Below are 16,685 nucleotides of genomic sequence, written 5' to 3' on the forward strand. Positions count from 1 at the left end.
GAAACGAGAACGGATGTCGAGCCATACCTGTTGTGCTTCGGTTCGTTTCGAGATCGATCGCTTGAGAGGAAGGTCGATTGTATTAAAAATCCACGCAGTCACAAGAGCGTTTTGTGACTTTCAGGACTCGAAATTGGCGGCGGTGGTGGCTGGTTTCTGGATTGTGCCATCAACATAACCACTTTTGCCTTTGGCTAAAAGAGCAAGAAGAAAGTCTTGCGCCCATTTGTCATAATTATGGCCTGTGAACACGGTTTGTGAGATTTTAATTCCGGGATTTTCAATGTGAGCATACTGATAAACCGGGTTTTTGGAGGAATCGATTAATTGGTTGCTTTCTGTGGTTTGGGTATCGTTTGGGTTTGTCATTGTGACGATGAATCGAGATCGAATGAAAGAAGAACCTAGACGGCTGATACCATGTTAGAAACTGTATATCGATGTATTATTGATATTTATCACTGAACTTGTGTTATTTACATGGTAAAGCAAGCTATTTATATTTACAGCTAATTACTCTATTTACGGTAACGAATATACAATGCAATCAAATAATGGCAAATAAAGCAAGGGATATAAATCCCTTGATGCTCTCTTGAACGTTGGAGAGAGCAGTTGGTATAGGGCTTGGGCTTTTGATAGCATATTAAAGCTTAGCCCTATTTCAGACTTTCAGTTTTAATGCTATTAGTACAAGTTAATAGTCTTTTGTTTTTCTTAAGGTATTTTATACCTTACCTAATTATAATAGGCCCTCTCTTCTTTCCTTTGTATGTGTGCCAAAACCAAAAATAACCAAATGACCGGGGCGAGGGGAGTACATTGTATAACGGACATTTGTTAGAATTAGTAAAAAATCTATTTATATTACGTCAACAATAAATGGAGCTCCCTTGAGATGTCCTCGAGTTTGATTCCATGAAGCTACCTATATTTGGGGAGTGATTTCAGATACGGAGAGTGAACATTGAGTTTAGTTTTGTTGGGAGGGAAGGTAACCAACTAGCTCATTTATGGCACACCTTCCTCCCCTTGTTTACTCGACTAGAAAGAATATGGGTTGGCCTGAGGTGGCTGTTAAGCTTGTAGAGTCGAACGCTTTGATTATTTCGGAATAAATAAAATCACGTCTTTTCCTCTCAAAAAAAAAAAAAAGAATAAATGAAATAAAGTATACTCTGACCTATATGCCAATATATTACAATTTCCTTAAAAAGAATACGATAACTTAACAACTGTCAAATACTTACACGAGTCTCTCTCATTCCCATCGAATCCTAATTACCCATATCATTAAGGGGGCGTTTGTTTCGCATAAAGGTATCGGTATGGAATCAGGAATCAAACCAGGGTGGTATGGGTTTGGAACTCCATTCCTGATAGCTTATGTTTGGTTCAACTCCGGAATGAGGAATGAACTTTTTTTTTGTACGTCTATTATTATTCATTGTACCATTTACTTATGTATTATTTTTCTCCTATAAAATTTCATATATTAATTAGTTAAAAACTTGAATATAGTTTTTTGTACATATTTTAATCTTTTTTTGATATTTTAATACTTCTATTCTTAAATATTATTAAAAATGTTCAAGAAAAATCATCGTTTGTATTTTTCACGGGAAAAAAAAAAGAATTCGAGAAAAAAAAATTATAGTGATATATTTAGTTTTGTGAGGAAAAAATAATTTTTTTTAATGCTAATTTTCTCCCCAACACTTCTTTGATATGATACCCAAGGTATCATTCTCATACCCACCTCCCCCCTTGGGTATGAGAAACCCATACCTCATGGGTTTGAGGTATGGGTATCAAATTACAAAAAATGTGAACCAAACACAAGGTATGGGTTTAGCTCATTCCAAACCCATACCTTATACCTACAATGCTTGAACCAAACACCCCCTAAAATACTTAACTTAGTACAATCATAGTTAAACACCACCATTATTTGATTCGTCACCTCATATATGACACTAATCCCACCACACATCAATTTCATTAATTCTTAATCACAGAATTCTTATGGAGGGAGTATCACAATTAAAACTCTAAAAACATGAAACAAAACAAAAAATAAACAAAGGTTGACGACATCATAGACTTTGTCAACTCTCTTCAGTCAAACATCTTCAAAATTGGTATCTTTTTTATTTTAGTTTTATTCCAAATTATATTTTTTGTTGAATTAATTAGAGAGTGATATATGATTTGATGATGATATAAAGCTATCTTCTTCGTTGTCTTGCTACATTGGTTTTTGGGTTAAAGACAATTTATCTCTTTTACCTCTAAAAGGTCTGTAATTTACTAATTTTATGTCATTTACTTTTTGACTTATTACTATAAAAAAAACTCTTTTTTTACTTGAAGTTAGTTGAATCTGTGTTGAATTTCCATAGAAATTAACTTTATCTTGTTGTGTAATGTACCCATAATTGTAGTTCATCAAATCATTATATAATTGTCAGTGTTTGTGATTATTGAAGCTGTAGGATTAATTGGGTTTATCTTAATTTGAGGTAGTAGGAGTAAAGTTGCAATCTTTGCTTATTTTATGTAAAATTCTATTTTGGGAAAGGGACTGTTTCGTCGTATGATTCATTTTAGTCGACCCCAAATCATTTCGCGAGCTTGGGTTTTTGGATTTGTTTTTGTAGAATTCTGTTTTGGGAAAGGGGCAATTCCGTCGTATGATTCATGTTAGCCGACCCCAAATCATTGGTGAACTCGGGTTTTTGTTGTTGTTTTAGGTGTGAGTGATTGAAATTGAATGTAGGTGTGGTAGGAGAAGCCCAGAAATTGATGCATCTGTAGGAATGGGATCAAGGGGAGAAAGTATGGTGGAACCCAGAAGAGAAGAGATTGTGGATGATAAGATATTTGTGGCAGTTGGGAAAGAAGTGAAGCAAAGCAAGTCAACACTCACATGGGCTTTGCATAACTCAAAGGGGAAGAAAATCTGCATTGTTTATGTTCATGTGCCGGCGAAAATGATTCCAATGCCAAGTAATTACTGCTCTTTACATCTTAGACTTTGCTCTTGCTAAATGCTGTGATTTTATGGTATTTTTTTTAAATTGATATTCTTTGGTTTCCGAACAGCCTTTTTGTGTTGCCACTTGCTAGCACAAGGGTAAGGCTGCATACATTCGACCCCCCTCGTGCTGGGGGACGGGAGCCTGTTGGTGTTGTTGTTTTGGTGTTCCTTGGTTTCCAAATGTTTAGTTTCATGACATTATATATCGAGATTAATAGCTGTAATGCATTGATCGTATGTTTTCTACTCTTCTTCGGTTCATTACCTTATAGTCTGCACTTGCCCCAGCTGGCCAAGGAAAAATTCGAAAGTTTTAGTAAAAATTTCCGATTTTTTTCAGGTTTATGTTATGACATTACTTGTTTGGCCCCTCTGAGATTCTTCGCTCCCCTAACAATATATCCTGGCTTTGCCACTGCAGCTAGTGATGTTCTGTTAACCTTTTTGTTTACTCATCATTTATCTCACTCAATTAGCTCCGTTTGACTTTTTCTCGGTAAAAGATAGGGTCAAATGTGCTAATTTAGTGAAGCGGAGGGTGTAAATTTTTTCATGCTTGGTTTTGGTAATTTCCTGTTATGTCGACAAGTTTTAGTATGGTATATTTCAGTCAGTCATAAAATTAGAGCATGTTTGTAAGGTGATCATCAGAATGTTTAATTTTTCTTTACTTGATGAGTTTGTAGCTTTATTGTCAGTTCCCTTACACTGGTTTCAGATACTTACTTTCAAACATACCTTAATGAGATGCCTTTTCATTTGGATGCTCTTTGTTTTGTACTTTGGGTCTGTATGTATAGTTCATTGCTCTCTTGCTGCTCTTGTTGTGTGATTGTAGTGGGCGGAAAATTTCCAGCTGATCAAGTGGGAGAGAGGGAACTGAAGGCATTTAGGGAGAAGGAACAACAAGAAATGATCAATATTCTAGATTCTTATCTTAAGTTGTGTACTCAAGTTGTGGTATAGTTTCTTTTTACTTTTCATATTAGCAAGCCACAAAACATAATCTATCCATTTAATTTTCACTGACTAGGAATTTTCATGTAACTATTTTGGTAGGGACGTGCTGAGAAAGTACATATAGAAACAGATTCGACCATAGAGCAGGGAATAGTGGAGCTTATATCTCAGCAAAGGATAGGGATACTTGTCATGGGTGCGGCTACAGATCGTTCGTATTCGAGGTGGGTGTAAGGTCGAGGCCTACTTTCTCTATAGGTGTTTTCAATTTTTAGCATCTGGTAATTGTATCTTGCTATTCTACTTTTAATACGGATGACTAAATTTTTATAATCCTTGATATTTTTCCATCAATTATACTGAAGGAAAATGGTGGAACCCAAGTCAAGAAAGGCCATATATGTGCGCAACCACGCGCCTGATTACTGTCACATCTGGTTTGTATGCAAAGGTTATCTAATCTATACGAGGTAACCTTTCAATTTTGCTTTGTTTGTTTGTTACATTCACTTCTTTTAAATAAGTCAATGGCGATTACTTTGGTTGTGTGAAGAGATCTTAAAGCTCTCTTGATTATACTGTGATGTCACAATTTTACAAATGAAGCATGTATGTCTTAACCATTTTACTGGTTGGTTGGCCACATATATATACGCCATATTTTATCCTTATTGTGTATTGAGCTCGTTTACTGTCCCAGAGACTTGGTCTGCTGAATGCCTATTTGTGATTATGAAGGGCTTTATTAGACCATAGTTCAATACAAGTTCATTTTGTCCATCTGTGATGGATCTGTGATGAGAGTCGAGAACGTGTAAAATAGAAACTTTGATTCTCATGTAACTTAACCTTATACAGAAAGTGTTTCACTTGTCCGGGCTTTAGGCTTCCTCAATTCTCTTATTTCCTTCAGAATTTGGGGGACTGGTTGGCCCTGTAAATCGAAAGGGACTTCGCATTTTTGTGCCTGTGGCCATTCTCTTTATTGGCCCAAGGACGTGAACCCTTTCGGCTTTACTTTGGCATGTCAGTCAATTGAAAGTTTCTTCTCATTGATAAACTGCAAACAACAAATTAACAGTATTAGTCACGATTTTAGTATAATCACTCCTCCAGTTTCTTCAACTTCGCCTTATTATCTGGGGATGAGATAATTATATGAGTTAGTTGAACAAAAACAGAAGTTTCGATCTTAGAATTTTATGAGACTATTCAGATTTCTATCATATTTGAAGCCTATTTCACAGCTTTGTTCTCATACTTTTAATAGCCTGCTTATATGGGTTATGAGGCCCATAATTCGAAATTCAGAATAAGTCATATCTTGAGCTGACATTTTTATTTTCTCTTCAGACCTTTGAGTTTTCTGATTCGTTTTAACAAAACCTTGGTTGCAGAGAAGGTGTCAAGCATTCAATTTTGGATAATAAAGAGAAACTGTCAAATAACCCAAATAGTAATCAACTTGATGTACTAAGTCCAAGTCAAGATTTAGTTTCGAGATCGAGATTTTTTGATTTTGATGGAAATGAAGGTGCTTCTGAAGACTACGGCCATTCTTCAAGGGTCAGTTTTTCCCAGTCATCTGTCCATTCAACAGAAGTTGATTCAGTTTTGGGTTCATCCAGACTGTCGTTTGTCAGTAGTGATGCCGGAGAACCTGGTCAGGAATTACTGGTTTTACCTCAGTCTCTGGATAAGAACCTGTCATCCTCACCTCCTAGTGTATTGGTATGGACCCATCATTCGTGATTTTTCTAAACGTTTTTAGAATGAGAAAACTGACAGTTACTGGTGTATTAACATCAATTATTCCTCTCGCAACAACCTGATAGGGCCTTTTTAAAACATCTAATTTGAATTTGGATAACCTTCTAAATTCGTTAATTTGTTGATTTGCTCCAACAGGAAAGCAGTATAAATGATCATCTGTATGATCAACTTGAGCATGCCATGATAGAAGCTGAAAATGCACGTCGAGAAGCTTTTGAGGAATCAATGAGACGTCGGAAAGCTGAGAAAGAGGCTCTAGATACAATTTGTAAGGTAGAATTAAGATTTAAATTCTTCATAAAAAAAATTTATCTCCTTTGATGGAGGGTATACTAAACTATATTGCTGTGGGTAGACAGTGGGTATTAAAGGGTCTCCCTCCATCCCATCAATACAAATTGACCAACAAAGTCGGGTTTTTTTTCTGTGAAATTGGCAGGCTAAAAAGGCCGAAAGATTGTATTATGAGCAATTAAGACTAAGGAAAGCATCACAGGAAAACCTTGCTAAAGCGAAAGAGGAACTTGAAAATACGAAAAACCTCTGGATTAAAGTTTCACATGAGCTGCACGAGACAATGGATCAGAAGTTATCGCTTGAAACTCTAATCGAGGAATCGAATTCTTCTGTCAAGGAGTTGGAAGACAAGTTATTTTCTGCAGTGGAGTTGTTGCAGAAGTACAAGAATGAGCGTGATGAACTCCAGATAGAGAGGGATAATGCTCTTAGAGAAGCTGAAAAGTTAAGGAAACAACTTGACGAGGGACCATCAATCTCACACGTCCCTGTTTTTTTCTCAGAGTTCTCTTTCTCAGATTTGGAGAAGGCGACTAATTACTTCGACCCATCCTTGAAAATTGGTGAAGGAGGCTATGGGAGCATATACAAAGGTTTTCTGCGTCACACTGAAGTGGCAATAAAGATACTTAACCCTGGCAGCATGCAGGGTCCTCAAGAGTTCAATCAAGAGGTAGGTATATTAAAGAACTGTCTTTCTAATTTAGTCAACTTTATGTTATTTTTAGTTTTTGCTTCACTTCTTTTGGTTTACATTGTATAGAGTGTGAAGATTCTGTTCATTTTATGCGGGTCTAAAAGTTCGATGTCTGTCTATTTGGTTGATGGTTCTCTGCCAACAGAGTGCCCACACACGGAGATTCTGTCAGAAAGTGAGGATACTGGTGTCGGGAGTGGGGACACATCTACAAAACAAAAATGTGTATAATTTTAAATAATTATAGATTGTTCAAGTTAAGTAGATGTTTGATATGATAAATAAAAAATAGTAACGGGTAAAATCATAAAATATCCTACTCGTAACTTTTTTCATGGGGACCCCCCTTTTTGGGTGTTTTAGAAGAAGTTTCGGATTAGTAAGAGCCATATTTGGATTCCGTACCATTTAATCATTATTGTTTAGTGGTTTACACATTTTTATAGTTTCAGTATGGTTTAGTGGTTTACACATTATTTGACCAGTAATGAAAAATCCTCATAGGTTGATGTTTTAAGCAAGCTCCGTCATCCAAACATGGTCACTCTTATTGGCGCCTGCCCAGAATCTTGGGCTCTAGTTTACGAGTATCTTCCCGGTGGAAGCCTTGAGGACCGACTCGTTTGTAAGGATAATGCCTCCCCACTGCCATGGCAGACTAGAATCCGGATAGCCACCGAGTTATGTTCTGTCCTCATCTATCTCCATTCCAGCAGACCTAGTTGCATTATACATGGCGACATAAAACCCGCAAATATACTTCTTGACCACAATTTCGTGTCCAAACTCAGTGATTTTGGTATTTGCCGCGTGGTCTCAAATGGTGAAACCTCGATGGAGCAAACTAGATTGTTCTTTACTGAGCCGAAGGGCACATTTACATACATGGACCCTGAGTTTCTTTCTTCCGGAGAGCTGACACCAAAGTCCGATGTTTACTCATTTGGTATTATATTGTTGCGCCTATTGACGGGAAAATCAGCCTTGGGGATAGCTAAGGAAGTGGAGTATGCTTTGGCTAAAGGCACTCTTGATACCTTGTTGGACCCTTCTGGTGGGGACTGGCCTTTTGTGCAGGCTGAACAGCTGGCTCGGATGGCTCTGAGGTGCTGTGATAAGAACCGAGTGAACCGTCCCGACCTTGGGTCTGATGTATGGAGAGTTCTTGAACCAATGAAAAGCTCATGCCAAAGCTTATCTATGCTTCGGCTGGAATCTTGCAACCAAGCACCAACTTATTTCATGTGCCCTATTTTTCAGGTTAGTCAGCACTTTATTTCATCATATTTCCATCTTTGCTATATTTTTGGATTAGACTCGACCATGACAATCAGGTCATTCGGGTCAAGTCAGTTCAAATTAGGTCATTTTGAGTTTTGAGTTTAGGACTTTGGGTATTGTTTAGGTGTGTTGATATCAGGTCATATGAGTATGTATCAGTTTGGATAGAGTTATTTCAATTTGATGGTTAGAGTCGGGATGGAGTCAAGTCATTTTGGTCGTGTTTGGCAAGGTTTTTGGCATTTGCCATGTAGATAAACTTAGATTTAGTTTTAAATTTAATCTTTTCGGGTCAATTTGGGCCATTTAGGGGTCAAATCAGCAATGTTAGACCCATGTACCCTACAAAGTTCAGGGCCTGTTATGGTTTAATATGAAGGCCGTTACTTCAGGCTGCAACCGTATTGTAAGATATAGCGAGATTACGTCGCAACGGGTGATACGATCTAAAATTATGGGGTCACCTTCAGGTTGGATTAGGTCAATTTGGGTTTCACATCATTGTTTGTTTTATGTTTAGGACCCTAAATCGAGTTTCAGGTGAGGTTATTTGGATCTGGGTAAAATCCGGGTCGTGTTAGTTTGTCAGACCGAGGTAAGACGACCTTATAACAAAGACGTGATGAAAATAAAATGCACGAGTAAGCTTGATAAATTTCAAGTTCCAAAACAAATGTACCTTAAGCTCTTGTAGTTTGACCCTATGACGATGTTCCAAATTTGGGTTTTCAATCTTTCGGTCCCAATTTTTTCCCTTTTATGATGATTTCATTTAGAATGTGCTTAAACCTCGGTTGAACTTGCAGGAGATTATGGAGGATCCACATATTGCTGCAGACGGTTTTACATATGAAGCGGAAGCTATACGAGGGTGGCTCGATAGTGGCCATGACAGCTCACCTATGACTAATGTCAAACTTGCAAATCACAACCTTATTCCTAACCGTGCTCTTCGTTCTGCGATTCAGGAGTGGCTACAACCACACCCAGGTGCCTAGGAAATTATATATCAACGTCACAAATAACAAATCTCACTTCCCTCATTAGTCATTCTTGTCTTCTGGTGACCCAGAAACAGGCCGGAGCTTTTAAGACAATGAAGTACTCCGTAGTATTGTTGTAGCCACGATTCATTCCGTCTAGCTTATATGTGCTCTAATTAGTTAATGAAATGTACTACTAGTACATTATTGACAATCATGACCATTTCACATACCACGAACATATAAATCAATAGATCTCAATGTTTACTACACAATAGTAGCATTATTAATTGGTCTTATTTAAGACCGTCATAACTTAAGTCTTAAGACCTCTCATAAGTCATAACCATAGGTCCATCGAATTACCTGTTACTTAGTAACTACGATTAGAGAAGTGGCAATCTTATCTATATAAATTCAGAAGACAATACTCATTGTACAGCGCGCCACGTCATAAATACATTTTTTTTTTTGGAAAATCCAGGTTATGGTGGAACCCATGAGTGTGCAACGTATTTAATTATTCAGATATCCGTCTTTTCGAACCTGCGCTAAATTCCGTGTCGCAACAAATTATATAAAATAATCTTATGGAATACTTCTTCGAATTAATATTATGATAAAATTTTATACATTCCGTGTAAAGAAAATGCATAACATTTACGCAGAATTAATTACAAATGCGAGTAAATGTGATCAAATTACATAATTTTTAAAACGAAATTACATAATTTTAAAAACAAAATTACACAATAAAATTACAGAAGGATTACAGTTAGATACGGGATCGAACATACAACGGAAATGAATTACATGTATTTTTGTTAATATTATTGTACCACAAATTCACAACATAATTTTTAAAAACTACAGGGTATAAATTTTTTTTTTTCAAAAAAAATAATGACGGCATATGTACTTGGAATATAAAACTCGGCATCTTAACTATCAGCCGCGCACACCGAAATTGGTAGGTGGCAATGATAGGAAATCGAGTTAATATAGTCTTCAACAAGCATTTAAAGCTATTTTTAATTTTTACAAGAGTAGATTACGTTATTTCCTTATAAACCAGTGCATGTGAACTCATGTTTGTAACAAATTTAAACATTAATTATGTACATCGTTGATTTACACCAATTAGATAGGTACAATAGAAATGCTGATGGGCATATTCTGCACCCGCTGACCGAGTCAACATATTGACCAAGGTCAAAGCCAAAAGACAACAAGTCAAAGGAAAAACAGCGTACTCACATCCAGTCCCCTCGGCATGGAGTCAACCAGGCCTGCCGGCCTGTCATGGGTCCCTCGGCCGAGGGTAAGACAGTCTTTCCACCTGCTATGCCACTTGGCCACTACGTGACAAAAGGTGAAAGTCTATAAATACTCATCATCTCTCATTGAGAAAACGATCCGAAACTAACTGGAATAATCTGGTATAAACTCCCTTATCTCTCTACAATATACTTTGCCAAGTTAACATACAACTTATCTCTCTAAGTTTACTGACTTGAGCGTCGGAGTGAGTACGTTCGGCCCCAAGCCGAGCTCTCAGTTTGTTCATCTTGACAGGAAAGAGTGAAAGGAAGACACGAGCAACGACATTATTCTACAAGCTTAAGTGGTCACAATCCTGCTCCGGAATTACACCCGGAACAATTGGCCGTGGCGTCTACTAAGCATGTTGGTCGCTTTCGCGAGTATCAACTGCATTTGTAGTGACTGCTCGGCTTTGGCCGTGGCGTCTACTTTGGTACGACTACGGAGGGGACAAGCATTTCGATGGAAAACTTGGATCATTCTTCATAGGCCCACAACAGTCTCGGACACCTCCGCCGCTATACGAAATATTTCCTAAGGTTGTCTGTGTTCCAGTGGCTCATTAGAGGCACACCCTCCATGTCTGTCAGCCGGTATGTCCCCGGCCTCATTTCTTCAACCACCCTGTAGGGTCCTTCCCTGTTGGCCGTCATCTTACCATGGATGTTTCCTTTGTTGGTTGCGGCCGACTTTCTCAAGACTAGATCTCCTACCCTCAAGTCCCTTTTATGGACCCTACGGTTGTAGGCTCTTCTCATCCGGTTTTGATATACTGCCAAGTTGAGCCGTGCCGTATCTCGACTTTCTTCGACCAGGTCTAGGGAGTGACGGGGAAAAACGACCGATATGCTAACATGTTTACAACAACAGTTGGGAAGCGCAAATCTGACCACCTCGGCCAGTCCGAGAGTGGAGGAGGAAGCGACCGACATGCCAACATGTTGCTAAAAAAATTGGCACGACCAATATGCTAAAAACGTTTAAGTACAGTTGAGATACGCAATCTAACTGCCTCGGCCAAGCCGAAGGTAAAACGAAAAAGCGCTCAATATGTTAAAAAAAACGTAAGAAGACAACTGAATGGAGAATGAGATCAAAGCCGAGGCCAAGCCGAGGGCAAATAAACAAACTTTATTAAAAATGTTTACAAGTGAGACAAAATCAAGTCGACGGCCGTCCCCATAAGGATAGCCTAAACACAACCTACCAAAGTTTAACAAAAAAGAAGGAACAACAAAAATTACAATATTTCAGACATGAAGCGCCAAAAGGATGGCAGAGAAGAAAGACTCAATAGTTGGCCCCCGAACAGCTGAAGCTGTCCGAAGGGCCGGGTGAATCTGGTGACGACCGCCCGTCTCCCTATGCTTATTCTTCGCTCGCCACCGGCACGAGCAGAGCATCACCAACGATGGGCGGCCCAGAGGACGACTTGGCAGCTTCACTTGCCTTTGCCCTCTCAGCCCCCTCTCTAGCCTCCTTCACCTTAGCATCACGAGCCTCCTTGGGCTCAGCTTCCTGAGCAGCCTTCGCCGCCTTCGCCTCATCCGCGGCCTTGGCCTCCGCAGCAGCCGCCTTCTCATCCAGAAGCCTGTCAAAATCTTGCCACGGAAAGGTGCCTTCAGGAAGGAGCTCTTTAATCGCATCCCTGGTAGCATCTTGACTTGGTTCGTCAGACGGCACACATTTCGGATGATGACGGTTTTCAGCATCTCAATATCCTTCTCCCTCTGAGCAAGGATAGCCTTTGTGCCCTTATGCTCCTTCGCCTCGGCCGAATGCAGGGTCTTCCATCTTTCCCTCTGCTCAACCATGGCCTTATAGCCGCCCTCAAATTTGTTTCTCTCCTCCCGCAGCTTAGCGGCATCAGCCAGCGCAGACTCAACCTTAGCTCTCTCGGCCAGGACCACCTTCTCAGCGTCCTCCTTAAGCTTTCGCTCAGCGAGGAAGTCCTTCATGGTGGCCAGGTAGTCCCTCTTCGTCCTCTCGGCCTCCTTCCTAGCAGCGGCAAGTTCAAGCCTAAGCCGTTCGAGCGTAGGGGCAGTTTGAGCCACGAGCTTTTCTTGCTCGATAAGATGCGTGCCGGCTAGTTCAGCCCACTTCACCAGCCTTTTGGCCAACTTTATGCCATCCGCCCTGAGCTGAACGGAGGAAACCTTCTCGGATGAGGAGTCGGCGGCGGCATTTTTATCGCCCGTCTGCACAGGCTGCCTCTCCAATTGCCGTTCGGTGAGAACAACAGCTGGCGACGGCTGATCTATAAAAAACCCAGACAAAGTGTCCATGTCAACATTCATCGACATATCAGAAAGCCTGTCATCAGGAATGTATAAGGAACCTGCTAAATCCGAACCATGGGTTAGATCCGTACCAGTCCTGGCCTTCTTGGATTGAGGGCCGGCTGACCCCTCCTCTTTCTTTGCCTCGGTAACAGCAGCAACAGCAGCAGGCGTTGTCTCTTTCCTCTTATTTGAAGGAGGAGGACCCTCCAAAACGGTGACGTCCTCGTCAACATTGACGACCACCTTCTCCTTTTGGACTACGGGGATTGGAGACCGGATTGGAGTTGACGTCGTAGCCGCCGAAGACATTGCTTTTGGTTTTCGGCGCGGCACGTTACCGCCAATCTCTGCCTGAGTCGCCCCCACATCCATTGCCTTCAACGCCTGCTCCATAAGTTCGTGCGGGGCCTGCTTGCGATCACGCGGCGCGGCCTTAGGGTGCAGCTCAACAACTCTCCCGTCCTGGTCAAGTCCCAACTTTTTTAGGATGGAGACAGACATATCCCGGCCAAATCGATTTGCAAAAGAAACAAAGCAGGAGTTAAGCAAAAGAAGTAAACCGAGGCTCAAATAGAGAAGCATAAAAAGCAAAGGTGGACCTCATACCGACCCCACTCACCCTGGCCGAGGGCCGGTATGAGGCCGACGTGACAAAGCGGCTCGTCTTGAAGGACGATCTGCGTCGGAGGCATCCAACCCTTCGGCGTGCCATCCCTCTCAGCCTCGAACATGCTCATGGCCCGCACTTCGTCATCCTTAAGATAGACCTTCTTGGCGTCCATCTTAATCTTATTACGGGAGACATATCTGTAACACCCCTATACTCCAAGTGCCTTACCAGGACCACTCAGGTATAAGGATGCCACCATCTCGGTTACCCGAGGCATGATATTCATAAGACAATAACGAAACAACTTTAAAAGTAAATAAAGTTTAAAGTGATTACATAGCAATACCAAACTGATAAAAATAAATACAAGATCCTCAGACGGTCTACTGCTATAACTATCAAAGCTATAAAACATCGTCTGACACAGCGGAAGACTTCTAACTGCCACGTGATGACTCATCCGCCTATCCCATACGCATCACATCATACCGCTCAATAATCGCTCACCACCCCGAATGGATCACCACGTTTTTAAAACATTTAAACGGGTCGAGTACTAATCACACAATTCAATATATATCAACAATAAGATAAACAGACGACTTAAGCGTCACACACACAACCATACCAATTCCAACAATCTCAATCACCGATCGTCCCTTTGGACCGATTTACCGCCGATGGGGGACGCGGCCGTACCCACCAAATCCCCGCTCCTCATAATGAGCGATAACCCTGTCCATTAATGTGCACATCCCTTCTGTGGCGGGTTCCACAGAAGGCGAAACTAGGGCGTGAAGCCACTCCCGCAAGTGACCCCACTCAGCCGAGGACACGCCTCGAGGACCATAGACAACAATCACAATCACAATCACAACCGTCACAATACAATTACTATATCAAACAACCAATCACAACACATCAACAATCATCCCATTATGGGACTAATACTGAGTAGGAAATCCTACCTGGAACAGCAACACAATCAGACAGTCTCAACAGCTGTATCACAAATCCTTTTTTTACGAATCCTCCTCCTAACATATAATCACATAATTACTAACAATCACAAAACTAACACAAAACCCCCAATCCCAAAATTAGGGTTTAACGAAACTTGACGAAATACTATAGAATTGGTATGTAGATCTTACCCTCGACGCAAGGATCACAAAGGTATAAAGAACGATGGAATCCGACCTCTCAAGCTCCGGGATTTGTCAACAACACGGATGAATGCGAAGAACGGAACTTGAATCTCCCTTTTAATGTTATTAGGTTTGTAAAAGTGTATTATGAAAGTGACGGAAAGATTTATATATTAATCCGTGTTATTAACAAAACCCGTCGAATTATCACTCGCTAACCGAGCTACTCGATCGAGTAGCTAAGGTACTCGATCGAGTGCCCCCTTACTCGATCGAGTATCCTAGTTACTCGATCGAGTACCCAACAGGTCAGAAACTATTTTAAAACGCAACTCACCCTTACTCGACAGAGTAAGGCCTACTCGATAGAGTACCCAAAGACTCATAAATACGGAGTATTACAATATCTTTCATGCTCCCCCTGACTCTCACACCGCAAATTGACGCGGCGCTGGAAGGACCGGGACAGTGGATAGTCCTCCGGAACCTCGATATATACCCACCGCCCCTTCCAATCTTTACAAGATGTCAGCTTGGAGACGGTCACATAACCCGGCTCGGTCTGCACGCTGTACCACCCCGTGCCGCCTAGGGTAGTCTGCCGAAAATGGTGGAGCCGGCGGAAAAGGTTCACCGTTGGGGCCTCCCCCTTAAAGAGACAGAACCATACGAAGCCAATAATCGTCCTGATTGCCAACGGATGCAGTTGTGCCACGGCGACATTCATGGCTTTAATTATGGCCGCGACGTGTTCATTAAGAGGAAACCGGAGCCCATACTCCAGGTGTCTAATATACACGCCGATACAAACTTCGGGAGGGCAACAGATCGCTGATCACCCTCGGGGACAATAATTCTATACCCCCTGCCGAAGGAGTAATGGTCTTCAAAAAGTTCAGGCCCGGAGACACTAGCGAACTTGTTCGTCCAAACACGATCGGGTTTAATCGAGCAGGCTTCGCCGTGCCACAAGTAATGCGGCCTCTCTGAATCGGATTGGGTCTTTTCATCATCGTCATCATCAAAATCCTCCAAAAATTTCTCATCAATTTCAGGAGAAGGCGACTTGCGGCCCCCGAACCCTAATCGGGGTGACAACCAGTGGCTCTGTTCATCGGGATCGACGGTTCGCCCCGGAGTTGAGGTACTAGGCGAGCATCGCGAGAAGACATGGTGGCAACAATTAATTAACAAATAAAAGTTGGGGAAGAATTTGTTTGTTTACCTTGAAAGAAAGTGTTACGCCGAGTAACGCTTCGAAAATTAGAGAGAAAACGCTTCGAAAACTAGAGAAAGGAAATTTTTTGAGAAAAAGAAGTTTGCAGGTCAAAATGAGGGGCATACTGCTCTATTTATAGATCAAAGCCCATTCAGTGGACCAATCAGAGCAAAGCCCATGAAGCGTCCACCAATCAGCACCAGGCCACGTGTCAAGCATGTAGCCACGGAATGTCAATCGACATACAGTGACCAATCTTCTTCGACACGCTCCTTGATATCTACTTGCCAACGGCCAGCTGATCAACCAAGCTTGACAGCACCGGCCGGGGGCAATCAAAAGCATAAGCACTCCCAACCTTGGTCTCGGCCAGCGCCATTTTTCTTTTCCACATTCGATGTCCATTACACAACCATGTGGAGGGGGGATATGGTACGGCCTGAACAGAACCAAACCGAGGAAGAAGTTCGACATGCGCAGAATACGCTCAACACGCATCGAAGGTCCATACCACGACATAAACTACGCTGGGGGCAAATTGATGGGGCATATTCTGCACCCGCTGACCGAGTCAACATATTGACCAAGGTCAAAGCCAAAAGACAACAAGTCAAAGGAAAAACAGCGTACTCACATCCAGTCCCCTCGGCATGGAGTCAACCAGGCCTGCCGGCCTGTCATGGGTCCCTCGGCCGAGGGTAAGACAGTCTTTTCACCTGCTATGCCACTTGGCCACTACGTGACAAAATGTGAAAGTTTATAAATACTCATCATCTCTCATTGAGAAAACGATCCGAAACTAACTGGAATAATCTGGTATAAACTCCCTTATCTCTCTACAATATACTTTGCCAAGTTAACATACAACTTATCTCTCTAAGTTTACTGACTTGAGCGTCAGAGTGAGTACGTTCGGCCCCAAGCCGAGCTCTCAGTTTGTTCATCTTGACAGGAAAGAGTGAAAGGAAGAGATGAGCAACGACATTATTCTACAAGCTTAAGTGGTCACAATCCTGCTCCGGAATTACACCCGGAACAAATGCAAAAACAAATATATATAAAAAAACATTCA

The 16,685-nt window shown here is 41.3% G+C and overlaps 1 protein-coding gene across 3 annotated transcripts; it reads left to right on the top strand.

Moving 5' to 3' along the window:
• The first annotated feature begins 1,958 nt into the window (after window positions 1-1,958).
• Window positions 1,959-9,303, top strand: LOC141596674 (U-box domain-containing protein 33-like). Of its 3 annotated transcripts, none has more exons than XM_074416899.1 (10): window positions 1,959-2,141; window positions 2,780-3,009; window positions 3,879-4,000; window positions 4,100-4,224; window positions 4,366-4,470; window positions 5,398-5,731; window positions 5,909-6,046; window positions 6,213-6,743; window positions 7,272-8,027; window positions 8,855-9,303. In XM_074416899.1, the coding sequence occupies exons 2-10, from the start codon at window positions 2,820-2,822 to the stop codon at window positions 9,044-9,046; spliced, it is 2,493 nt and encodes an 830-aa protein (XP_074273000.1). In that variant the 5' UTR covers window positions 1,959-2,141; window positions 2,780-2,819; the 3' UTR covers window positions 9,047-9,303. The 3 variants fall into 3 exon arrangements, with proteins under 3 accessions (XP_074273000.1, XP_074272999.1, XP_074273001.1); XM_074416898.1 differs by having other exon boundaries at window positions 2,011-2,298; XM_074416900.1 differs by lacking the exon at window positions 1,959-2,141 and adding an exon at window positions 2,227-2,298 and having other exon boundaries at window positions 2,754-3,009.
• Window positions 9,304-16,685: the final 7,382 nt, after the last annotated feature.

Source organism: Silene latifolia, chromosome 8 (assembly GCF_048544455.1).
Source record: "Silene latifolia isolate original U9 population chromosome 8, ASM4854445v1, whole genome shotgun sequence".
In the NCBI taxonomy this organism is placed as follows: domain Eukaryota; kingdom Viridiplantae; phylum Streptophyta; class Magnoliopsida; order Caryophyllales; family Caryophyllaceae; genus Silene; species Silene latifolia.